The 27,075-nt window shown below is 36.6% G+C and overlaps 1 protein-coding gene across 10 annotated transcripts in view; it reads left to right on the top strand.

Moving 5' to 3' along the window:
• The window catches only part of PDE4D (phosphodiesterase 4D), an 807,734-nt gene extending 781,932 nt beyond the window's left edge, over nucleotides 1–25,802 (top strand). For all 10 annotated transcript variants that reach the window (XM_005556956.4, XM_015451424.3, XM_065546289.1 and 7 more), the window contains 9 exons: nucleotides 2,465–2,558; nucleotides 3,948–4,120; nucleotides 5,083–5,181; nucleotides 6,067–6,231; nucleotides 7,270–7,369; nucleotides 18,386–18,540; nucleotides 19,446–19,568; nucleotides 20,110–20,292; nucleotides 20,860–25,802. In XM_005556956.4, the coding sequence (XP_005557013.1) occupies nucleotides 2,465–2,558; nucleotides 3,948–4,120; nucleotides 5,083–5,181; nucleotides 6,067–6,231; nucleotides 7,270–7,369; nucleotides 18,386–18,540; nucleotides 19,446–19,568; nucleotides 20,110–20,292; nucleotides 20,860–21,276 (1,509 nt within the window). In that variant the 3' untranslated portion in view covers nucleotides 21,277–25,802. The remainder of the gene's footprint in view (nucleotides 1–2,464; nucleotides 2,559–3,947; nucleotides 4,121–5,082; nucleotides 5,182–6,066; nucleotides 6,232–7,269; nucleotides 7,370–18,385; nucleotides 18,541–19,445; nucleotides 19,569–20,109; nucleotides 20,293–20,859) is intronic.
• The last annotated feature ends 1,273 nt before the right edge of the window (nucleotides 25,803–27,075 follow it).

Below are 27,075 nucleotides of genomic sequence, written 5' to 3'. Positions count from 1 at the left end.
GACAGGCCCTGGTGTGTGACGTTCCCCTCCCTGTGTCCATGTGTTCTCATTGTTCAACTCCCACTTATGAGTGAGAACATGTGGTGTTTGGTTTTCTGTTGCTGTGTTAGTTTGCTGAGAATGATGGTTTCCAGCTTCATCCATGTCCCTGCAAAGGACATGAACTCATCCCTTTTTAAGGCTGCATAGTATTCTACGGTGTATATGTGCCACATTTTCTTAATCCATTCTGTCACTGATGGACATCTGGGTTGGTTTCAAGTCTTAAGCAACGAGTTTTTTTAAACCTGTGTATGCATGACATTTTAGTTGTGCTTTTGAGACATAGCTATGGTTTCCCATACTAATGCTATTCCAAATTCTTTATGGGATTTGAGAAAGAGGAGCTAGCAATTTAAGTAAGTATTTTTATGGTCATAACTATAGTCAAATCCTTCATCTGTCTGACCTGCAATGATAAAAATCAGCTATTACTATAAAAGGCACAAAAGTTAGGGACTGAGTGCCAGAAAGTGAACTGGGAGAAGGAATTCAAATAATATTGAGCATCTACTATGTGCCAGGCTAAATAGAAGACACTTTCTATATTAGCTCATTAAATTATTTGATAGCCCATAATTTACTTAAGAAACTATAACTTTGTAAAGAGGGACAGAAAAATGTTTGAACACTATTATAAATGTCTACCAATATTCTTAGAAGCCCAAAGTTTATTTTTTTTCACAGGTTATAAGATATAATGCCGAGTGAACACAAGCAGTAACCCACGTTCTGTATACCACCTGATGCCAGTTTTAAAAATATGTATTCACATACAAGGGTAGAAAAAAGGCATAGAAGGAAATTTGACAAATTATCTGTGGTTATCTTCCAGCGGTGGAGATTTACATTATTTTCTTTTTTTCGATATAGCTTTCTAAATTTTCTATAGCACATGTACATTTTATAATTAGAAAGGAGTTATAAAAACATGTGAACAAAGAAGTGAACTTAGTGTTCCTAAGTTTGAGACTAAGCTCTCTAGACCAGTAATTTAACAACCAGAATTTGTACTGGTCATGCCAGTTCTTTGTTTTTGACTACGCTGGAATGCGAATACACATCTCTCTCATCCAACAGTACATTGAAATGGTTGAGGGTTTTTTGTTTGTTTTGATAACAGTTAAATGCTGAGTTAAAACCTAATCTAGATGGTCTGTAAGATTGACTTTGGAAGTTATTTAGCAAACGGTATAGAGTCAGGCCATCTTGGTATGAATTATGCAGAGAAGCAAAATAGTTCTAAATAAATACTGAGTAAGAATTATATTTCAAACATTACTAAAATATAAACTCAACACTTACCTTCATACTTAAATGAGAATTTATGGTGAAATTCCAAATTTTAAAGGCTAATCTAATGATTAGAGTAAATGCATCTGACATATTTTTCTCATCAAGTATCTAACAGCAGTTACTCTATGTATAGAAAAAATATATTGTTTCTGTATATTAAGGCAAATATTGAAGGCTTATTAAAAGGCCTTGTCGGGCTGTTTTCAGAGTTAAAGGACTCTGAAATGCCTAATGCTTAAGAAACAGCTGATGGGGGTTAGGGAAGTGTAAAATCTTGGGGAGTTTTGGATACTGGTAATGCCATGTGGTGCTGGTAGGTTAATTCCAGTGTTTCTTTCAATGAAATAGGCACTGTGGCATCAGTAATAAAAATTGTGAAGTAGATTATTGAAAATTGACCTGTTTCCTATTTAGTGACTTGGGAAAACGGTAAATTTGGTGGATGTTGAGAACCAATAAATGTTATACTCTTACTTGAAAAACAACTTTTAAAAAGAAACATTATACAGTATTTATTTAGATATTTTACTTCTCCATAGTTCTAGAAGAGTACTCAAGTCTATTAAGTTTTGCTTTGGAGTAAAAGACTAAATTTTAAGACCTTGATCAGTATATATATATTCATTTCTGCTCATAAATTGATGAAAGCATTCCATGTTTTATTGTATGGCAACACTTTTATGTGCTATAAATTAGTTTCTCTCTTCTCTAAATAACTAATAATAAATCTTAATTTTTAATTTGCTTTTCTTTGCTTATTTCTCCTGATTTTCCCTTCAGTCCTTGAGAGTCTAAATTTGTGCTGGTCAAACTGGTGGCCATGAGCCACATGTGATTATTTAAATTAAAAGTAGTTAAAATTAACTAAAATTCAAATTTTGGCTTCTCATTTACACTAGCCACATTTCAAATGCTTAGTAACCACCTGTGGCTAATGACTGCTCTCATTGGAGGCACAGATGATGGTGTTTTCCCTCATTGAAGAAAGTTCTGCTGGAAGGCACTATTCTAAATTGTCAGGACAAGTTAAAAATTCTTCGGGCATATCTTCCCGTATCTCAGAGTATGCATTTGTATTTCACTTCAACTTTCCTCTTCTATTATTTCATTTTACTTTTCTGTTTTTCAGTTTAAAAGGATGCTTAATCGGGAGCTCACCCATCTCTCTGAAATGAGTCGGTCTGGAAATCAAGTGTCAGAGTTTATATCAAACACATTCTTAGGTGAGAATAACAACATGCAATTAAAAATGTTTTCTTCAGTTGTTTGCTTGTTTTTATAGGAGGATTGGGGTGCCAACTCATTTTGGAAACCTAACATTTTGGAACTTCTAACAAGTGTTAGAAGTTCTATTTGTTTTCATTTGTCATATTAATAATTTGACACTATATGCCTCTGAATTTTAGAGTTGCAGGTGAAAAACTACATGTTCTTAGTTTTATTTAGGACTTTGGGAATTCTCAAATTAAGGTTATATATTGCCATTTTTTCATAGTACCAAACTGTAAAATATATTTTATAGAGAGATCTATTCATGTATTCAACCAATTCTTATTAAATGCCAGCCATTGTTGGGCAATAGGTGTTGAATGATGAATTAGAAATGATTCCTACCCTCGATGAATTGACAGTCTCGTGGACATCAAGCCTAGTAAACTGGTGGTGGATAAAATACAAATGCTAAATAAAAGTTTGCTAATAATGGCTGAGTTTGGTGTCCTGGGACAACTCTTGTACCTCATCCACAGAAAGAAAATGCAGTAAATAAAGGGCAGTAATTTGAACATATCCTGGACTTACTTTCAAAACAAAATTGCTGTTATATATAGTTAACATATTAAACACTTACAGAACGTGTTCTATGTACAAGGATGAGTTAGAGTTGTTTATCACTGCCTTGAAATCGTGGATGAAAGTATGAAGACATGTTAGGTCTTTTACTATAGAACACAATTAGCTTATGTGTGTATTCAGTTATCAGGTAATATTTACGATTCTCTATACTCCCATAAAACCTGGGGACTTAACCCTTATCTCACTATCATACAGAAATAAAAAGTAGCAGAATTAATCTAAGTCATCCAAAACCTGCTGTTTCAACTCCCACAGTGTTACCCATTTCAGTTAGCTGTTAGTTTTATATACTGCTGTTTTCATGACATTTGTATATAAAGTTTCTACCATTTCAAAGTACGTATTGAAACTGGAGTCCTTAGTTGGCAAGAACAATTTTCAGTTCATTAAGTCAATTTCAGATAGGAATGGAATTGATGAACAGTGGAAATAACCACCTGTTGTGTATTCTCTGAGTCGGCTGTCATGCTAAGTCTTGCAACATTTTTTATTAGGACATTGTATCAAAGAGGTAACCATGGAATGCATTTGATATTATTATTTTGTAGTGGAACTTATTTGCTTAATTTTGTGTTTGAAGATATCAAATTAAGTCCAATTCAAATGTAAATACTGAACTCTCTAAAAGGAAAATTTTTAGTTGGGAACATTTCCTGGAATATATAATGATCAATTATAATCCTTCCAGTTATGCATATGATGATATAAAAACAGATAGAATTAATAATAAATATAGAACATTTTCTGAATTTCTCAAGATAAGCAACATGAAGTGGAAATTCCTTCTCCAACTCAGAAGGAAAAGGAGAAAAAGAAAAGACCAATGTCTCAGATCAGTGGAGTCAAGAAATTGATGCACAGCTCTAGCCTGACTAATTCAAGTATTCCAAGGTTTGGAGTTAAAACTGAACAAGAAGATGTCCTTGCCAAGGTATGATGATTTCAAAGATCAGGATCATAAATATTAAATGATGCCCTTTTATGAATTTTCACTTCTAGTCTGTTGAATAGATAGAAAAGTTTATTAATTGGAGGTTTTATTTTTTGTTTTTTGTTTTTTTTTTGAAGGGCAGGCATTTTATAAAGCTCTTGTAAAGTGCCTTAGACAGGTGGTTTGGTATGTATGTTTTAGGGGCTTGGGGGGTGATTATTTGCATCTTCATTTCATTGTTTGGCCTTAAAGAGTTAGAAATCTGTCTTGTCTTCTGGGTTTTAGGAAAACAGTTAAGATTTTGTGAATAGATTTTATCCATTAAATGCTTTGTGATTGATACTTAAAGTACATAAATATGTTGTAATGTCAAAGTCCTAAGGTTAAGCCATACTATTCAGTTTTCAGTACATTTAAGTAAATGTGCCTAAAGTTTGCCTATGCTTACATGGTGTGTCTGTTAACATTTAAAATGGATCATTGTTTAAAAAATCTAACAATCTTTACACTGAAGTCTGTTTTTTGGGGGTTTTTTTTTGTTTTTGTTTGTTTGTTGGTTGGTTGGTTGGTTTTGAGACGTAGTCTCACCCTGTCGCCCAGGTTGGAGTGCAGAATGCATTGGCGCGATCTTGGCTCACTACAACCTCCGCCTCCCGAGTTCAAACAGTTCTCCTGCCTCAGCTTCCCAAGCAGCTGGGATTACAGGCACACACCACCACACCTGACTAATTTTTTTATTTTTAGTAGAGACGGGGTTTCACCACGTTGGGCAGGCTGGTTTCGAACTCCTGACTTCAAGTAATCCGCCCGCCTCAGCCTTCCAAAGTTCTGGGATTACAGGCTTAAGCCTCCATGCCCGGCCACCTAAAGTCTGTAATTTTTCAATGATTGAGTTCATTGAGTCATATTTTACTCTACTTTCTAATTTTTTGGTATCTTTTTTTTTTTTTTTTTTACTCTAGGAACTAGAAGATGTGAACAAATGGGGTCTTCATGTTTTCAGAATAGCAGAGTTGTCTGGTAACCGGCCCTTGACTGTTATCATGCACACCATTTTTCAGGTAATGTGGTTGAGTTCTATTACATTTCTTTTATTTAGGAACTTAATGTCCAGTCTGTAGCTTGTGCATACATTTTGTCTTTTTTAATATTTGCCATCTTTTGCTTATTTTTATACTTTTATCCTTATTTGCTCCTTTGCCAAGGGACAAGTAAAGATACAGAAAGGTGGAGTGTGTATAAACCACAAATACATCAATTTTGTTATTTTTTTGCATTTAAGATAAAGATGTAATATAGCCAAGTTGAAGCAATTTATTAAAATAATAATTTAGACATTATCTTAGTCATCTGAACCTGACTGGCATAGAAAATGGAGTACTAACTTTAAAAAAAATGAATAAAGCCCCTGCTGGCTAACCTGAGAATATAGTTTTTTCAGTCACTTTTTTGTGTCCTGCTTCTTTCTCCGTATCTATTTCGTGCTCTTATTGATGCTTTGCTCCAGCTCAGGATGGGATTTAAATGAGAAGTTGAGGCTGTTGTAGATACCTTGGGACTGGAATGGGAAACTCCAGCCCTAGAGAGGATGTTGATTTTCAGTTGGTGTGATGCAGGGGTTGAATTAATAGTGCTTGACTGGAGCTGCCTCCATGATAATGGGGCACAGAAACTTTTAGAGTTGGCACCTCATTCCTGACACCATACAGCTAGGGCGTAGTATTCTTGGGTTCCAGCAGGACAACCCAACTTTGGTTTTGTCCCAAAGTCCCTGGATCTTCTCAAAGGTTCCCATTTTCCTCACTAGACATGTGAGAGTGCAGTTGCCATTTCCAGGTTATCCATTGGCAATACTGGTGTGTGTGTTTTTTTTTCTTAAACATACTCTATGGTGAAATTGTTTACATAAAGACAAAAATGTTAAAATGATTTTTTTTTCCCTACAGGAACGGGATTTATTAAAAACATTTAAAATTCCAGTAGATACTTTAATTACATATCTTATGACTCTCGAAGACCATTACCATGCTGATGTGGCCTATCACAACAATATCCATGCTGCAGATGTTGTCCAGTCTACTCATGTGCTATTGTCTACACCTGCTTTGGAGGTAAATCTGTTTTCTGAAATTTCAAGAACACTAACTTGCCACTCATAAAGGTCTATTAAACTTTTATCTGAAGGGTTTTCAATGGAGAAAATAATTGGATTCATTGGAAGTATAATTTATTGACTTATGGGGGAAAATGCTGTGGTGAATAGACAGTCAAGTCTTTGATGGATTTTGCTTGTGACAGTTGGTCACAGATTTAATGATTGATCTGTTTATGATGTTGCTTCTTTGAAATGATCCACTGGACATTTCATAAAGCACATCTGGCTTATTCACTTTTTGTTAATTTGTTTTCTTGAAATGTAGTCTGACGGCTTTTATTTATAGGCCAAAGAACGTTTTATAAAACATGAGCAATATATTGATATTTTTCATAGAATTATATTAGAAGGAAATACTTTAATTTTTCTAAATCCTAAGAAGTTATTTCGTTAGTTGTTTACTAAAGCAATTTGATTTTCTTAAAATATATTTTTATTTATGTCTGGAGGCATTTTTGGTTGTTTACAACTATCACATTTTTAGTTGTACATGATACTGGCATCTTGTCGGTAGAGGCCAGGAATTCTGCTAAAAATCCTACAATGCACAGGACAGCCTCCCACGCAGTTATCGGGCCCAAAATGTCAATAGTGCTAAAGGTGAGAAACCCTGGTTTTGATGAAAGAAAAGAAAAAAATTGCTCATGTCTTACTAATTTTATGTACATTTTCAAAATATTCTTAGACATCTTAAATACTTAGAAAATAAACTATTATTTTATTTTAAAAGAATTTCAGAGTTTTAAAATAATATTTTAAAAAATAGTGAATAGAAAACATTTGATCATGAGATGTAATAAAATTAGATACAATGTTTTCCAAGATTATACTTCAAAAGTTCATAAGTATGTAAGACTCTCCCTTGACACATTATAACACATTTTGAAGCTCCATTTTGTTTTCCATTTAAATTCTAGAGATTTCTCATTTGTTTATACTTTTAATTCATATCATTGTAGAACAGTAATATTATCTATATTGTCTGATTTTCCAGGCCGTGTTTACAGATTTGGAGATTCTTGCAGCAATTTTTGCCAGTGCAATACATGATGTAGATCATCCTGGTGTGTCCAATCAATTTCTGATCAATACAAGTAAGTAAACTTTATTTGTGCAGAACACATTTTTCCTTTGTACATTTTAGAATGACTAAGGATCTCTATAAACTCAGGGTGCTTCCAGAGCCATAATGTTCTTTTGATATGTGTATATATGTGTTTTAGTGATAGTGCATGTTAATGTAATTTAACTGAAAATTATTACTGTATCCCTTGAGGCATATGATATTTGAAAATTGTGTTCCAGTTCTCTTTAAAAGTAATATATTGCTGTGTTAAAGGGTAATTAAAAATGAAAGTGTGCAGAAAGATTTAGAAAGTTATATTGGCCTTAAAGTTTTAAATTAAAAAAACTTATGAGAATTAATGCTAAGTGTTCCTCACTTTATGTAGGTCATCATTTAATCCTCTACAGAGGCCATAACTTCCCTTCTTTCTCCATGCCCAGCCCCTGTTCTTTCCTTTTTAAAATATTCTAATAAGGGTAACAGGAACTTCTCTCTTAATATTTTTTCAACTATTTAGTTTTTTCTCACTGTTCACATCTCATCTTATAAGAAGTCATCACTGAATTTGGAAATATAAGGAATGGTAGAGACTGTTTAATATGGAGCATCCCTGACATTGCTGCACAGAAAGCCTCTGTAGGGAATGTTTAGGTAATGCTTGAGCTATCCCTTAGTAAAGAGATTTAGGTTTATAGAAATTCTGTTTGGTACTTGAAGTTAATTGGTAAATGATTTAAGTGAACTATGACTTAATGCCCTCCCATAGGTAGATTAACATCATAAATTCACTTTTATATATAAAAACTATGCAAAGTTGTTGAAACTGTTGTATGTTTAAGAGTCCACCTTTTATGTTTGCTTGAGTCTGTGGATGATAGTCTTCTCATGCCTATAACAATCTAGCTATAGAATTATTTATGTATTCACCATTCATTTCCTGTCTTTGCTGTATCTAGATTTAAAGAAGGAATGTAAAGGTAACCTTGCTTTGAGAGATTTAATTCAGAGTTTTAGGATTATTCACCTATTTTTATATCTTATAATGGCCTCTGGACTATCCTATAGCAAAATATACTCTAGTGACTCATCCATGTAGAGGATTGGAAAAGTCAGGAATTTCCTGATGTGTGGTTAGTCAAGTATTTTTTTTAGAAGTTTAGTTTAGGGACTTATTTATCCAGATTAGACAGGATAACATTTCATGTTCTACCTACCTATGAGTACCTATAATGGGGTACTTTTAGAACTCATCAAAGCATACATATAAATATTAATACACATTGGATGCAGCTCCCTGCATTTACATTGTATCAGTGGGGAGGGTTCATGATGTCCTTTCTGAGAAGAGCAGGGAGGTCATGCAATACAGTGCATGCTGCATGCTGGCACTTTACATGAGCCTGGCCTGATTTGTTATTTTGATGCTTATGCATGTCTTGGGATATTCTGAATTTTATTAATTTTTAGTAAATATATAAAATGTTTAATTTTTGTGTTTAAGATATATATATATGGATATGTATGTATGTATGTATGTGTATGTGTGTGTATGTAATCACCAAACATTCAGACTGGTATGTTTTCTTTGCATTCTATTACATACCATGTTATATATTCCCTTAGAATTAAGAGTAGATTTAGAGAACAAATTAAAACAACTGATAGAAAAGTCGCTGTCTTCCAAGTACTCTGATGTATTTTTTAAGAATAATGAGGACCTGCTCTATTCTTCATTCTTTTGAGCCCTTAAAGCAGCAGTCCCCAGTGTTTTTGGCACCAGGGACTCGGTTTTGTGGAAGACAATTTTTCCATAAACTGGGAGAGTAGGGAGAGAATGGTTTTGGGATGAAATTGTTCCACCTGAGATCATCAGGCATTAGTTAGATTCTCATAAGGAATGCACAACTTAGATCCCTTGCATGAGCAGTTCACAGTAGAGTTCACGCTCCTAGGAGAATCTAACGTCCCTGCTGATCTGACAGGAGGCGGAGCTCAGGCAGTACTGATGCGGGCTTGCCTGCTGCTCACCTCCTGCTATGCAGCCCAGTTCCTGACAGGCCACAGACTGATATTGGTCCACGGCCTGTGGGTGGATTGGGGACCCCTGCCTTAAAGGGCACTTGGGCTTTGGCTGGCACCTGGAGGACCCTGGTGGGCATCAGGGTCCCTGTGCAGTCTGCCATTTAAGCTAACAAGGCCTCAATCTACAGATGAATCTGATACTCTAAAGTTTGAGAACCAATGAAATAGTGGAGGAAATTGAAGAAGATAATTGTATCTCCTTAGGATGTCTGTTTAAAGTCATTTTGCTGGTGACCTGCCTGGGATGGAAGGATAACGAATCCTGCTTCTGCAAATTCTTTGTTATTTAGTAATATTGTGATGATCTCCTTTCTGTGTGACCAAAGCAACATAGGGAAGTTCACAGTTGCCAGAGTAGCTTTGGATTGCTAAGGGTTTTTTTGAGGGTGAGGTATGATGAGGCTGTGTTATTCCTGAGGGAATGAATCAGCATTGTCACTTTGTACAGGAAAGTATCCTAGGGTTGCTCAGAGCCCCGGGGCATTATCAAAATTACTGCCTTAGTTAGCTTAGTTTGGCTAGGGATCATATAAGACAGAATTATCTTCCCAGCATGCAGTAAAGGAGTCCTTCCAATAACTTGTAAACTTGTAATATGTAGCCTCATGAAATATTTTATCAAAATTTGTGCTTATTTTTAGTTTGCAGTAAACCTTTTTAAAATTTTGACTTTTTAGATTTTATCTTTTATGGATGGCTTGAGCATCCGTTTGTCAAGCCAGCACATTCTCAGCTCTTGGCTCTGAGCTGGAGCTGCCATCCTGTCCAAAGCCTGCAGCTGAATCCATATTTCTCTTGATAAAGAATTCTAAAGACCTCTGATTACGAATTTATAAACCCATAGTTGGTTACTTGTCTTACTTTAAGGAAGCTACGGAAGCACTGAGAGCTTAAGGCACGTGAGGGGCGCTGGGAATTCCCTTGGCTGGTTCCCAGTGCAGTTAAGCCTCCTGCTTCTTACATGTGCTCTTCGTTTTTCTTAGTTATTTCAGTTGTTTTAGCTTTAGGTGCCACATGATTTTATGTATTTACACTCACTGAAAGCATGCTGGAGGTACTGCAAGCAGAGAGAGCCTTTCTACCTGGTAGAGTTGGTTAAGCTATACTAAATGATTTGAGTGTGGGGACTGTGAATAGAATTTAGAGAAATGGAAATTTCAGGTAGGAAGCTGCATAAATTTTTTTTAAGGACAATGCATATAAATAAATCCATAGACCAGGTGCAGTGGCTCACTCCTATAACCCCAGCACTTTGGGAGGCCAAGACAGGTGAATCACCTGATGTCAGGAGTTCGAGACCAGCCTGGCCAACAAGGTAAAACCCTGTCTTTACTTAAAAAAAACAAAAACAAAAACATTAGTGAGGCATCGTGGTGCATGCCTGTAATCCCAGCTACTCAGGAGGCTGAGGCAGGAGAATCGCTTGAACCCGGGAGGTGGAAGTTGCAGTGAGCCGAGATCATACCATCGCACTCCAGCCTGGGCAACAAGAGTGAAACTCCATCTCAAAAAAATACATAAATAAATAAACAAATCCATAAAATGTAAATAGCATCATGAAATTTTGAATGTAAAATGCTGGAGGGTATATTTAACTTAGCTTTGTTTTCTGAAAAAAATAGTATCAAAAGTACAGAATATAGCATTAAATTTTACTTGGAAAATGAATTATTTTTGTTAATAGCAAAGATGCCTAAGTTTGGGGCAGAAAGATTTATTCACATTAGTGATACATTCAAAGCATGTGGTTTTTGGTTTCCAAGAGCAGAGGCATTTCATTATATTAAGGTTAAGATGATCTAGCTGTCAGTATACACTTTTTTATTTCTCTACTCTTATTTTGAAATTAAAATTTTCATAGCTACACTAGTAGATTATATGTAGAATTTTATTTTTCTGCATAAACTCACACCTTCAAAATAAGGATAAACTCATTTTTATCAAATGTGATTATATAGATATAGCTACAGAGATTATTTTATTGAATAAAAATGTACTGCAAGCCTACTAAATATTATAATAAATATTGTTCCGGGCACTCGGAACACATGGGTGGACAAGACAAATCCCTGGCTCTTAAGAGCTGGCATTCTGCTAGAAAAGGCAGAGCATGATAAGTGAATTTGTGGCATGTGATAGTACTAAGTGCTATGGAGGAACATAATGCAGGGTGAGGGCAGAGAGAGTGGATGAGTGGAGTGATGAATGAGGCGGTTTCCTTGGCAACTAAATATTAAGTTAAAACCACCACTTACCTCTGTCATTTCATGGAGAAATGTTTGTTTCTGAAGTCCTTTTGAAGACTTATGTTTATTTCACTTGTAACTTAGAGACATAGTGTAGCATGCTGTCATTTTCTAACTCAAGGCTAAGCCTAGCTAAGCTGTAAGAACAGTGAGTATAAGTCTTACTTACAGGATACATATCTATAGTGTCTGGCCCAGTCTTAACTGTTTCAGCTCCAGGTCTTAATGTTGGCTGTCATCTGCCATATGGACTCCATCATAAGACACAAAAAGGCACAAAACCTAGTGGGCTTAGTTGGATTTTGGAGGCAATGTATTCCTTTGTGTGTGTTATTCTGGCTCATGTACTAAGTGAGCTGAAAAGCTGCTAGTTTAAATGGGGCACGGAACAAGAGAGTGTCAGAAAAACTCCTAGTTTTGAGTGGGGCTCTGCAACAGGTCCAGCCTGCTGTGCAAGCTGGTTTGCACATGGGCCACATGATCCAGCAGATTTAATGATGCTTGGAATGTCAGTGTCAGATAGGAATGTTGTTTGGAGCCTTTGATAGAGCCCTCTGTGTGAATCACAGCACAGACTCTGGAGCAAGACCCTGCCATCATCCAAAGAAAGATAACTACTCTCCTTTTGAGACACAGATATAGGCCTGCTGCTGGGCCTTAGGAGATACTGATTGACCATGGGCCACCAAGTTTCCATGTGGTTTGAGCTGTCTGCCCATCATAATAGGGAGTTATCTAACGTGCCAGGCCATACGTTGGGCATGTACGTCATTTCATCATCAAATAAAAGTGGTGTAATACACGATCTATCAGGTCCGAGCAGACACTGAAGGCACAAGTTACATAAAGAAGTGGCCCTAATACCACTCCTATTAATTACACTGCTGTCTTTCTTCCAGCCTACACATGTGGTCACATGGAAAGTTCCCTGCAAGTAGTTGACAGAGGGCCTCGTTTACAGATGGTTGTGTGTGATATGCAGGTACCACTGGAAGTATACAGCTACAGCAGCACTACTGCCCCTCTCTGGGACATCCCTGAAGGACAGTGGTGAAGGGGAGTCTTTCCAGTGGGAAGAACTTTAGGCAGGGTGATTGGTTGTTCACTTTGCTTGGAAGAAGGAATGGCCATATGTGCAATTATATACCAGTTCATGGGCAATAGCCAATGATTTGTCTGGATAGTCAGGGACTTAGAAGGAACATGATTGGAAAACTGGTGAAAAAGAAATTTGGGGAAGAGATACGTGAATGATCTCTCTGAATGGACCAAAAAGTAAAGCTATTTTTGTCTCATGTGAATGCTCACCAAAGTGTGACCTTGGCAGAGGAGGATTTTAATAACCAAGTGAATAGGATGACCCATTCTGTAGATACTAGTCAGCTTCTTTCCCTAACCACCCCTGTCATCACTCAATGTGCTAAGAACAAAGTGGCCATGGTGGCAGGCATGGAGGTTATATATGGGCTTAGAAGCATGGACTTCCACTCACCAAGGCTGACCTGGCTATGACTATTGCTAAGTGCCCAATCCACCAGCAGCATAAACCAACACTAAACCCCCATATAACAGCATTTTGGGGGGATCAGCCAGCTACCTGATGGCAAGTTGATTACATTGGACCATTTCCATGGTGGAAGGGGTAGAATTTTGTCCTTAGTGGAAAAGGCACTTTCTCTGGAAACAGATGTGCCTTCCCTGCACAGTTTTTCTGCCAAAACTATGGTATTGCATACAGCATTGTCTCTAACCAGGAACTCACCTTACTGGCAAAGAAGAGCTGCATTGGGCTCATGCCCATGGAAATCCCTAGTCTTACCCTATTCCCTAACATCCTCAATCAGCTGGTTTAATAAATTGGTAGAGTGGCCTTTTGAAGACTCAGTTACTCAGCTAGGAGGCAATACCTTGCAGGGTTGGGGCAAGGTTCTCCAGAAGGCCAGAAAGGCCATATATGCTCTGAATCAGCATCCAATATGTGGTGCTATTTCTCCCATAACCAGAATTCATGGGTCCAGGAATCAGTGGCTGGAAATCAGAGTGTTACCACTCATAATTACCCCCAGTGACCCACTAGCAAAGTTTGCTTCCTGTTCCTGCCAATTTATGTGCTGCTAGCCTAGAGGTCTTAGTTTCAGAAGGAGGAATGCTTCTACCAGCACACACAACAGTGATTCCATTGAATTGGAAGTTAAGACCTGGCCACTTTGAGCTCCTTATACATCTGATTCAATCATCCAATAAGGGAGTTAGTTATGGTGTTGACTGGGGTGACTGATCCTAACTACCAAGGGGTGTTTGGATTACTACTCCACAACGAAGGTAAGGAAGAGTATGTGTGGAATAAGGAGATCCCTGAGGGCATCCCTTAGTATTACCATGCCCTGTAATTAAGGTCAGCACAAAATAACCCAATCCAGAGAGGACTACTAATAGCCCAGACCCTTCAGGAATGAAGGTTTGGGTCACCCCACCAGGTAAAGAATCATGACCAGCTGAGGTGCTGGCTGAAGGCAAAGGGAATACAGAATGAGTAGTAAAAGAAGGTAATTATAAATACCAGCTATGACCATGTGACCAGTTATAGCAATAAGGACTATAATTGCCATGAGTATTTTCTTATGAACGCATTTATATGTATATATACATATATTAAGCATATATCTTCATTTATATAACATAAGAGGTATTAACTTTATATTAGTATTTAAGTATTTATTTTATATCATAGTATTTAAGTTATAGGATGTCAGGATAAGAGTAAACATTATTCAAACTTTACTTTCACTTCTGGGGAATGTGTTAGTGTGTTTTTGGTTGTATGAAGGATAGTTATAGCATTTTGGTAGAATTATGACCTTATGGAGATTAAATATGGTTAAAGGAGATGCTTATGGGTACCAGGGTGACAAGGGGCGGAATTTGTAATGGTTAATTTTCTGCGTCAGCTTGACTGGGCTAAGGGATGCCCAGATATCTGGTAAAACACTATTTTGGGGTGTGTCTGTGAGAGTGTTCCTGGAAGAGATTAGCATTTCAATTGGTAGACTGATTAAAGAAGATTGCCCTTACCATTGTTGGCAGGGATCAGTCAATCCATTGAGGACCTCAAAGAGAAGAACAAAACAAAACTTGAGGGGAAGGGCAATTTGCTTTCTCTGACCTGGGACATACATATTCTCCTGCTTCTAACATCAGGGTTCCTGGTTGATTCTCTGGCCTTTGGACTTGCTTTCCTGGTTCTCCTGGTTCACCTTTGCAGATGTGGGACTTCTTGGACTCCATAATTGCCTGAGCCAATTCCTATAGTAAATAAATATGTCTCTCACATACACACACTCATACATATGTCTATTAGTTCTATTTCTCTGGAGAACCATGATTAACACGGAAGGAGAAAAGACTAGGACAGATGAAGTACATGTTTTCAGTTATGTGGTAGTACCTGCCCACCCTTCCCCCCATTTCATTAGAACTCAGAAGAGAGGGACACAAAATAAAAGTGGTCTTCCTGCCTTCAGTAGTAGCATACGTTGAGCATAATTTAATTTATTCTTGATGATCCAGGGTAGTTGTAACAAATGAACACAATTGCTCTATATATAATAAAATGATGACTGAGTTTGTAAAGGTATGCGTGGCCTCTCAATAAAAAATAACAAATGCTTATAAAGTTGTCTTTATAAGTGTGTGCCAGGCACTGAGTGGATTGTATTGATTTCCTAGTTCATGTTTAGTGTTCACTGCTCAAGTTTTCACCTCTATTTATAAGGTACTACTTGTAATCATAGTCAGTATAAGGTAGTGCTGGCCCCAGCACTTACTGGCTAGGTGATGTTGGCAAAGTTACTTACCTTTTCTGAGGTTCATTTTCTTCATTTGTACAGGATTATATGAGTATGTCTATGTAAATATTTATGTATATAAAAGATGTCCCCAAGGGACATTTTCTATCCCCCAGCCTATCCCAAGGACACAAAGACTTGATTCCCACCTATATGGCTCCATGCGATCCATGAATGGAACATAGCCATAAAATGTCACAAAAGTAGTATCTTCCTAAAAGAGTTATGAGGATTAAATGAGAGAATTCAGATAAACCATTTAACACAATGACACCTAAATCCTCTAAATGTTGTACCTTACTGTATTCCTGTTTGTACTTTGTAAGTTTGAAATAATTGAAGTGCCTAGGGGAAGCCAGATAACCAAACATATTAAATTAATAACCTTTAATATTTTGTAGGGGCTTAAGTCTCTAAGTAGGCTGGGAGGGTTTGGGGAGGAAACAATTAAAAGATTTGTAGAGATAAAGACAAAAAAGGTAGAATGTGATACATGCTAAATGGGTGGTACAAAGTAGTATAGGAGTTTACAGGAGAAAGTGGGCAGTTTTGTCTGGTAATTAAAAAAGACTTGATGGAAGAGGTGACTTATATTGGGCTTGAAGATGAAAGGGTTTCAACAAAAATGTTATATAAGCTAACCTCTTTGCCCCTCTGTGCTGTGTGCATTGTACCAAAAGATGACAGCAACTTTTTGATCATTCCTGAATCTTCAAGGACTCCACTTACAAGTAATGGATTAGTGTCTTTGGTGAAAATCTGCTGAGGAGCTGCAGAATCCTACCTCCCAATTTAAATGTGACCATATGCCTTCAGTCCTAAAGAAGAGTAGAAAGTTAAATAACTTCCTTGAGATTCAGTTTCTTAAATGCTAACATTTGTTCATTTAAAAATCAACAGTCACCACCACTTTCCTGTAACAGCATCTGAGATGGAAGAGGCTGTGGAGGCCTGCCAGTCCACTAAGGCATCCTTTCCTGGCTTTTCTGGCCAGTCTGAACTCTTAAGTGTTAGGCCCTACTTATATCCAGTGGAACTCAGACTCTTTGTTGCCACTTCCATACAACAGATCACCCTTTTCCTTGAAGGAACAGCTCATCATCATATTCTTCTGCAGGGTCAATAGTCTTAATTTCCTTCACCTTCAGCTTCATATAAGCCAGTTAGGGTTTTTGTAAGGGTAAGTCAATTCTGTTAACACCCCTTGTCTACATGCATATTTCCTCCCTTAAACGAACTCTAATAATTATTCAGTATCTAGTAATTATGACTTCCTTTCAATATGTGTTTGATTCTACTGCAGAAATACAATAATATGTGCTAAGATCCTATAGAGTTTTAAAATTTTCTTTTCTATATGCTTACCTGTCTGTAGATAAAGGTTCATAAAGGCATTTATAGACACTGTAAAAGTTAACCAGAAACTGCCTTTTAAAAAATAAACACTATTGTTTTATCTAAAGAAAACAAAAAAATAACAAAAAAAAAAAATGTACAAACCTACTCCCTACTAAACAGCTCTGTTCCTGTAGTTTGGGAGCAGAAATTTAAGTGTGCAAATTTGTATTTCTATAGTTCCAATAAAATAATAGAATTTCCCAGTTGAAAATGTCTTAAGCCTCTCCTCTCCTTCCTAGCTCCATTAAAAGAGCCATTGAATAGTATTGGGTATTTCTTAGAAAAGGATATATATTTCTAAATATATTTTCTATGCATTCGTCAGAAAAAAGATCAAATACATGTGCTTTTAGGCTTTTTCTTTTCTTTTCTTTTGAAACAGAGTCTTGCTCTGTCACCTAGCTTGGAGTGCAGTGGCACAATATAATGGCTCACTGCAGCCTTGAACTCCTGGGCTCAAGCAATCCTTCTACCTCAGCATGCCAAGTAGCTGGGACTACCAGCACACACCACCATCCGCAGATAATGTTTTATTATTTGTTGAGGTGAGGTCTACCCTATGTTGACCAGGCTGTTCTTGAACTCCTGGGCTTAAGCAATCCTCCTGCCTTGGATTTGCTTTTACTCTTTGCAGTGAATAGAAAGAGAATAAAGCATCAAAAGTTTTTTAATGATTATCTTGTAGATCTGGGTCTGCTATTTACAAGAAGTCGGAGAGAGGCAGAATCTCTCCCTGCCTAAAATTCCCAGGTCCAGGGTAGTAGGGAGAGAGTGGCAGAATCTTCACCAGAGGGTATACAGACAGCCAAACACAACATCTCTGTGTGACGCAATGAGCAAGCAGGCAGGACGAGCAATATCCCTGTACAGTATACAATGACTGCCATGATACTTGGAAAAGAAAATGGAAAACGATGAATTAAGCTTAGACTTTCAGAGCTATACATGAGCAAATGAGCAAATCTAAACTTGTTCATATGATTGTTCTTGTACCCTCTTTGAGTACAAACAATCCTGTATCACGTGATCCTCACTTTATATATTGCAGCATAGATAATTCACAGTTATCAGGAATACGAAACCTTATTCTTTGGATATGTTATAGATACTAAGAAGAATGTCATATTCTACTGACCTCATGGTAACTCTAGAGGAGAAGTTAAAGATCCAATTCTTTCGCATTAGAAGAAACTGAGCCCTACAGAGTGAAATGGCCTGCCACATGTTAGTAGCATTAGAATTCACTCCCCAAGATTCATTCCAGTGTTGTTCCTGCTCTTATGTTATCCAATTTATTCTCTCCTGGATATTGTCATGTAATGATAAGGGCAGCAGAGAAGTTCAGGGGAAATTACATGATAAGGACAGCAGAGAAGTTTAGGGGAAATTACATCCTAAACCCAGAATTCAAAGAATCAGATAAACTTCTCACAAACAGCTTTGCTGATAGTTGGCCTTTTGTCTGTTTTTCAGATTCTGAACTTGCCTTGATGTACAACGATTCCTCGGTCTTAGAGAACCATCATTTGGCTGTGGGCTTTAAATTGCTTCAGGAAGAAAACTGTGACATTTTCCAGAATTTGACCAAAAAACAAAGACAATCTTTAAGGAAAATGGTCATTGACATTGTAAGTAGCTGATAAAAGCAAAAAAAAAAAAAAAAGAGAGAGAGAGAGAGAGAACTGTGATGCAAGTTGTTTATAATTTAGACATAAGAACAAGATGAGTATTAGGTAAAAGGAACTGCATTTCAAAACATATTATGGCCCTTTATATTATAGAAGCTGCCCATGATGCTGGCTGTGATGTTCTGTAATAGGTTTTTCACTTCTAGCAGTTTGGACTTGAGAATAATGTCAGCTCACCCTCATCATTTATTTTCTGGGCCCCTCCAGTCCAGTGGCAGGCAGAGAAAGATGACTAACAAAAGCAGATTGTGTGGGCCACAGCTCAAATGGATTTTTTTTCCACATTTTCTCATCAGTAGACAGTGCCATTTAGAACATCCATGACTTTACTCTTTTTTCTATGCATCTTATTCAGTGATTATGAGACACAGGAAAATCTCTAGCTTTCAAAAACCTACTCTGTTAAATTTTGTACATGCAAAGGCAAGAATGATCTGTCTTTTAAAAGAAAATTAACCAGAATATTTTGTTTCTGAAGCAGTCTTTAAGCAACCTTGAATCAGTTCATCATAGTCTAGCAACTACTTTCTGGTCCAAGGAATGGAAAAAACTTGAAAACGTGTGATGATGTCTTATCCATGGAGATGTCATCCCATTTTTGACCATGAAAGTGGTTGTCAGTACCTAGCATTTCTGTATATTACACACATTTATCTGGGCTTAAGGAAAACTTGATAGCAAAGGGGAAAGGACTCTGCCCCCAAGAAGGAGTAAGGAATTTCTACTGTCATTAAAAGGCATAGTGTTGTTTTGTTCCTTTTTCATTCTCATATTCTGCATAATATTTTCATGTGTAAATTGTTTTCTCTGAACTGTACTCAATAATATACCCTTTGTATTTTAAGGTACTTGCAACAGATATGTCAAAACACATGAATCTACTAGCTGATTTGAAGACTATGGTTGAAACTAAGAAAGTGACAAGCTCTGGAGTTCTTCTTCTTGATAATTATTCCGATAGGATTCAGGTAAAGCCTTAATAGAGTTTGCTCTGTGTGTGTGTGTGTGTGTGTGTGTGTGTGTGTGTGTGTGTGTGTGTGCGCGCGCGCGCGCGCGCGCACATATGCACATGACTGTGTGTTCAGCTTTGATAAGATGTATTTCTTCTTTCTCCCACCTTATACTTTCAGCAATTATAGGCAGGATTTTTATCCAAATTTTTATTCCTGAGAATTAACCAGTAAAAATTCTACTGGCCTTTTCATTTGCATCTACATTAATTTAAAAAACTAACACTCCACAGAACCAGCCAATTAAGCAGCTCTGAATCTAGTCAACCATGCACATAAACAGTTTCTCTTATGCTATTTAGATGCAGTAGAAGTGGCATAATTTGGAACTATTAATACAAGTGTGAACCATACATAGACACATCATGGTTGAGCTGTTTGGAATAAATCTTACACCATGTGTATTTTTAAGTGTCGCAGTCATCCAATGTGAATATCTAGATTTTTTTTTTTTTGAAAAGGAACAGGAGTGAATAGAAAATGCATCCATCTATTTTAGGTTCTTCAGAATATGGTGCATTGTGCAGATCTGAGCAACCCAACAAAGCCTCTGCAACTGTACCGCCAGTGGACGGACCGGATAATGGAGGAGTTCTTCCGCCAAGGAGACCGAGAGAGGGAACGTGGCATGGAGATAAGCCCCATGTGTGACAAGCACAATGCTTCCGTGGAAAAATCACAGGTAATGCATGAAGTGTACAGTTTTCAGGGATAACAGAGCTACCGCTTTAGCATTTGGTTACTTTGTATTACATATGATAGTATTTTACTGGATTTTTAAAATTACTTTGTTTTTGACAAGCTCAATTTCACCTTAGTATTTATGATCCAAAACACTTTCATTCTTATGACTTACATTCATATAGTCATATAGATATTCTAAGAAGATATTCGTTTATTATGACTATATTCATTTAATATATTCATATACATAGAGCATATGGCATTATTACAATTATCTGGATTCACCTACAAATTGGTGATTCTAAAATAAGCCCTACCATGTCAACAACTGGAAAATTTTTTATGCTGTGAACATGCTCTTTAACCAAGGGTTCTAGAAGCTAATTTTGACCAGCCAGTAACAATACTTTGTATGGTCTGTTGTCGAAAATAGTGATAATTTTACCAAACTAAATTTAGTAGTCTTCTGTTCAGTATTTTATTTGTGGCCCATGATCTAGTTAAGCTTTTCCACTGTTTCTTAGTCCCAAGTCCTTTACTCATACTGGATTTTTTTCTTAACTAGGTGGGCTTCATAGACTATATTGTTCATCCCCTCTGGGAGACATGGGCAGACCTCGTCCACCCTGACGCCCAGGACATTTTGGACACTTTGGAGGACAATCGTGAATGGTACCAGAGCACAATCCCTCAGAGCCCCTCTCCTGCACCTGATGACCCAGAAGAGGGCCGGCAGGGTCAAACTGAGAAATTCCAGTTTGAACTAACTTTAGAGGAAGATGGTGAGTCAGACACAGAAAAGGACAGTGGCAGTCAAGTGGAAGAAGACACTAGTTGCAGTGACTCCAAGACTCTTTGTACTCAAGACTCAGAGTCTACTGAAATTCCCCTCGATGAACAGGTTGAAGAGGAGGCAGTAGGGGAAGAAGAGGAAAGCCAGCCTGAAGCCTGTGTCATAGATGATCGTTCTCCTGACACGTAACAGTGCAAAAACTTTCATGCCTTTTTTTTTTTTTTTTAGCAGAAAAATTGTTTCCAAAGTGCATGTCACATGCCACAACCACGGTCACACCTCACTGTCATCTGCCAGGACGTTTATTGAACAAAACTGACCTTGACTACTCAGTCCGGCGCTCAGGAATATCGTAACCAGTTTTTTCACCTCCATGTCATCAGAGCAAGGTGGACATCTTCATGAACAGCGTTTTTAACAAGATTTCAGCTTGGTAGAGCTGACAAGGCAGATAAAATCTACTCCAAATTGTTTTCAAGAGAGTGTGGCTCATCAGGCGGCCCAAAAGTTGATTGGACTTGGGGTTTCTATTCTTTTTATTTGTTTCCAATATTTTCAGAAGAAAGGCATTGCACAGAGTGAACTTAATGGACAAAGCAACAAATATGTCAAGAACAGGACATAGCACGCATCTGTTACCAGTAGGAGGAGGATGAGCCACAGAAATTGCATAATTTTCTAATTTCAAGTCTTCCTGATACATGACTGAATAGTGTGGTTCAGTGAGCTGCACTGACCTCTACATTTTGTATGATATGTAAAACAGATTTTTTGTAGAGCTTACTTTTATTATTAAATGTATTGAGGTATTATATTTAAAAAACTATGTTCAGAACTTCATCTGCCACTGGTTATTTTTTTCTAAAGAGTAACTTGCAAGTTTTCAGTACAAATCTGTGCTACACTGGATAAAAATCTAATTTACAAATTTTACTTGCACCTTATAGTTCATAGCAATTAACTGATTTGTAGTGATTCATTGTTTTATATACCAATGACTTCCATATTTTAAAACAACAGAAAAACAACTTTATGTTGCAGGAAACCCTTTTTGTAAGTAAGTCTTTATTACTTACTTTGCATTTTGTTTCACTCTTTCCAGATAAGAGTTGCTCTTCACCAGTGTTTTTCTTCAGTGTGCAAAGTGACTAATTGTTCTATAATACTTTAATGTGTGTTATATCAAATATGTCTTAAGCTTCATGCGAATTCAGTCATCAGCTGGTGTTGTCTGAAGCAAGTGGGAGATATATAAATACCCAGTAGCTAAACTGGTCAGTGTTTTTGAGATGTTTTCCTACTTAGTATCTCCTAATAACGTTTTGCTGTGTCAATAGACATGCATTTCACAAGTGCATATCTTTCTAATAATCTGCACATTTCATGCTCATTTTTATTGTTTTTACAGCCAGTTATAGTAAGAAAAAGGTTTTTCCCCTCGTGTTGCTTTATAATTTAGTGTGTGTTTGAACCTCTGTCCATTTTGCTAGATGAGGTCTTGTCAAATATATCACTACCATTGTCACCAGTGAAAAGAAACAGGTAGTCAAGTTAGGGTTAACATTCATTTCAACCATGAGGTTGTATATCATGACTAGATTTTACTCTTGGTTTACAGAGAAAAGTTAAACAGCTAACTAGGCAGTTTTTAAGAATATTAACAACATATTAACAAACACCAGTACAATAACTAATCCTCTTTGGTTTTAGTGATTTCACTATGGGATTAAGAACTATATCAGGAATATACCTGAGAAATGGTTTTAAGTATAGCAACTACTCTTCCTTAATGGACAGCCACATAACATGCAGGAATTGCTTTATCACTTATCCTCGATCTATAAGCATATCTTGCAGAGGGGAACTACTTCTTGAAACACATGGAGGGAAAGAAGATGATGCCACTGGCATCAGAGGGTTAGTACTGTGATGCAACCTAAAATATTAGATTGGTAAAAATTCTGCTTAAATAAAAAATTAGAGATCACTCTTGGCTGATTTCAGCACCAGGAACTGTATTACAGTTTTAGAGATTAATTCCCAGTGTTTACCTGATTATAGCAGTTGGCATCATGGGGCATTTAATTCTGACTTTATTCCTATGTCAGTCTTTGTAATAAAGTCTTTACCTTCTCTATGAAGACTTTAAAGCCCAAATAATCATTTTTCACGTTGATATTCAAGAATTGAGATAGAGGCCAAAGTGGGTATCTGACAAGTGGAAAATCAAACATTTAAGAATAATTGCAACCCTGAAAAGCATTTCTATTTGGAACTTCTCAAGGAGCCTTCCAGGGACTGGAAACTAAGTCATCAGCCAGGGAAATGACTCAAGCTGAAGACAGTCCCCTGAGATCTGGCTGATGCTTAGATCCTTTGAAATAAAAATTATGTCTTTATAACTCTGATCTTTTACATAAGGCAGAATAGGAATCAACTAGTTAATTGCAAGGTTTCTACTCTCTTTCCTCTGTAAAGATCAGATGGTGATCTTTCAAATAAAGACATATATTTGACCAAGTAGTTTCACAAGAACATTTGGGAACTTGTTTCCTTTTAATTTTATTTGTCCCTGAGTGAGGTCTAGAAAGAAAAGCAAAGAGTCTAGAATTTATTTTTTCTTTCCAAAACATTCTCATTCCTGTCCTCCCTACACTTAGTATTTCCCCCACAGAGTGCCTAGAATTTTAATAATGAATAAAATAAAAAGCAGCAATATGTCACTTAAATCCAGACCTGAAAGGGTAAAGGGTTTATAACTGCACTAATAAAGAGAGGCTTTTTTTTTTTCAGCTTGTTGGTTTTTAATGGTACCACGTTGTAAAGATACCCACTAACAGACAATCAAATTGCAGAAAAGGCTCAATATCCAAGAGACAGGGACTAATGCACTGTACAATCTGCTTACCCTTGCCCTTCTCTCTCGCCAAAGTGTGCTTCAGAAATACACACTGCTTTAAAAAAGAATATCCTTTTACAAGTGGCTTTACATTTCCTGAAATGCCATAAGAAAATGCAATATCTGGGTACTGTATGGGGAAAAATATGTCCAAGTTTGTGTAAAACCAGTGCATTTCAGCTTGCAAGTTACTGAACACAATAATGCTGTTTTAATTTTGTCTTCTTTTATATCAGTTAAAATTCACAATAATGTAGATAGAACAAATTATAGACAAGGAAAGAAAAAACTTGAATGAAATGGATTTTACAGAAAGCTTTATGATAATTTTTGAATGCATTATTTATTTTTTGTGCCATGCATTTTTTTCTCACCAAATGACCTTACCTGTAATACAGTCTTGTTTGTCTGTTTACAACCATGTATTTATTGCAATGTACATACTGTAATGTTAATTGTAAATTATCAGTTCTTATTAAAACATCATCCCATGATGGGATGGTGTTGATATATTTGGAAACTCTTGGTGAGAGAATGAATGGTGTGTATACATACTCTGTACATTTTTCTTTTCTCCTGTAATATAGTCTTGTCACCTTAGAGCTTGTTTATGGAAGATTCAAGAAAACTATAAAATACTTAAAGATATATAAATTTTAAAAACCATAGCTGCAGGTCTTTGGTCCCAGGGCTGTGCCTTAACTTTAATCAATATTTTCTTCTGTTTTGCTGCGTTTGAAAGGTAACGGTGGAGCTAGGGCTGGGCATTTTACATCCAGGCTTTTAATTGATTAGAATTCTGCCAATAGGTAGATTTTACAAAACCACAGACAACCTCTGAAAGATTCTGAGACCCTTTTGAGACATAAGCTCTTAAGTACTTCTTGCCAGGGAGTAGCACTGCATGTGTGATGATTGTTTGCCATCTGTTGATCAGGAGCTACTTCAGCTACTTGCATTAGAGTATTTCCTTTTTTTTTTTAAACTCGGAAACACAACTGGGGAAATACATTCTTTCCCAGTGATTGATTATAAACAATCTTTTTAAAAAAGTCTTTTTAGCTTCTAGAGCTCATAGGAAAATGAACTTGATTTGAAATTGGAGCCAGAGTTTACTCGTGTTGGTTATCTATTCATCAGCTTCCTGTCATGTTAAGAGAATATATTAAAGAGAAAATACCATTTTTTAATCCTAAAATTTTTCTTCCACTAAGATAAACCAAATGTCCTTACATACATGTAAACCCATCTATTTAAACACAAAGTTGTGTCTGATGTCAGTTTACATAGCAGAAAGCATTCACCATCCTCTAAGATTTGTGTCTGCAAAACTTTCATTGCTTTAGAATTTTAAAATTTAACCTTGTACAATGGCCAGCCCCTAAAGCAGGAAACATTTATAATGGATAATATGGAAATGTCCTCCCACTACTTGCCCAGCCCTTGAATCACGTGGCTTTTCAGTGAAAGGAAAGATTCTTTTTCTGGGAATAATGAGCCTCCTATTTTATTTTATTTTATTTTTTGACACAAACTGTAGATTTTAGCAGCCCTGGCCCAAAGAAATTTGATTACTTTTGTTTTAAACAGTACAAAGGGGACACTATAATTACAAAAACATCCTTAACTGATTTGAGTTGTTTTTATTTCTTTGGATATGTTTTCAGAGTGGTAAATTGTGTGTGAGAATTACAAATGATTCTTTTAGTGGTTTCTTAGCCTCTCTTACAGCCCACGGGGATAGTACTGTACATCAATACCTTCATATGAAATTTTTATATGCAATGAAAATAAAAGCATGGGTTGATTCTGCCTATTTATGACTCAATATTTTACAAATAAAAGATTATTCATTTTATAGTTCAATCAGCACGTTTCTTAGGATACTGAACGTGGTTCAAAGGAGAATAGTGACATCGTAAGTTAGTACTGATATTCATAACCAAATGAAGCCAACTCGAGTTATTTTGCTACATTAAAATTACCAAAATTACTTAGATGGCCTATAAAATTAAGCACAGTATTTTCTAAGCAAGCTTTGGAAGGGGACTTCCATACTTAATTGAATTTTCTGGGATACTGAGAATTATTCAGACACTTGACAATTATTTGTCGGTTACCTACTCTGCAAACTACGAAGTTTTAAGGATTCAACAATAAGTTAATGAAACACCGTATTTGCTTTCATGGAGCTTACAGTCTGGAGGGGACAAAGGTGTTAAACAATTCAATACTCATATAATTATATACATGATCAGTACAATGAAGGAGCTCAGTGGGGTGAATAACCAGAAACCTGAACTTGATCTATTCCGGAGGGCCAGGGAAGGCTTCCTTGAGGCCTTGAGAAAGTGATTTGCATCTGAGTTCTGAAGGATTTTAAGAGGTAACTAGGGGAATAGTTGATAGAAAGAGGAAGGGGACCAGACAGGAAACATTTGCAAAGATCTTGAGGCATAAATGAGCTTGAGACATCTGGAGAAACTGAGGAAAAGTGAGAGAGTAGGTAGGGCCTGGAGCCGCAGAGCCATTGCTAACCATCCTGTGTGAGAGCTCCCCCATTCTGTAGCTTTATTCTCATAACCCTGCCCCATTTTCTTTATAACATTTCTCACAGATTTATATATGCAGCTGTTTTTGTTGTCTGTCTCTCCCACCAGACCACAGCTCCGTGAGAGCAAGCTCTTTGCCTACCAATGTATCACTAGCACTTAAAACTATGCCTGGTTCACAGTAGGTTCTTAATATGTGTTGAATATAGCCACCAAATTGATACTGGATATAATTCAATCTGATAAGATATTTTGAGATATTAAAGAGTTTTTAACTTGATACCATAAGAACTTTGTTTGTTTTTTGTTTTTGAGCTTACTAAGATCCTGGATAAAGAGTTTAGAGTTTCCTGTCTCTTTGCTAACTAAAAACTCTGTTTGCTTATTCCTCACAAATTCTACTTTTTTCTAAATGACAAAACAATCCATTTGTCATGATAATGAGAGCAAAGAAATCAGCACAAATTTAATCCCCTGATAATCTCCAAACCATGCCAGCAGAATAAGGGTAATTAAACAGAGTATCTATGCTTAGCC

The sequence above is a fragment of the Macaca fascicularis genome, chromosome 6 (assembly GCF_037993035.2).
Source record: "Macaca fascicularis isolate 582-1 chromosome 6, T2T-MFA8v1.1".
Lineage (NCBI taxonomy): Eukaryota > Metazoa > Chordata > Mammalia > Primates > Cercopithecidae > Macaca > Macaca fascicularis.
This window is presented reverse-complemented; position numbering and strand designations above follow the sequence as displayed.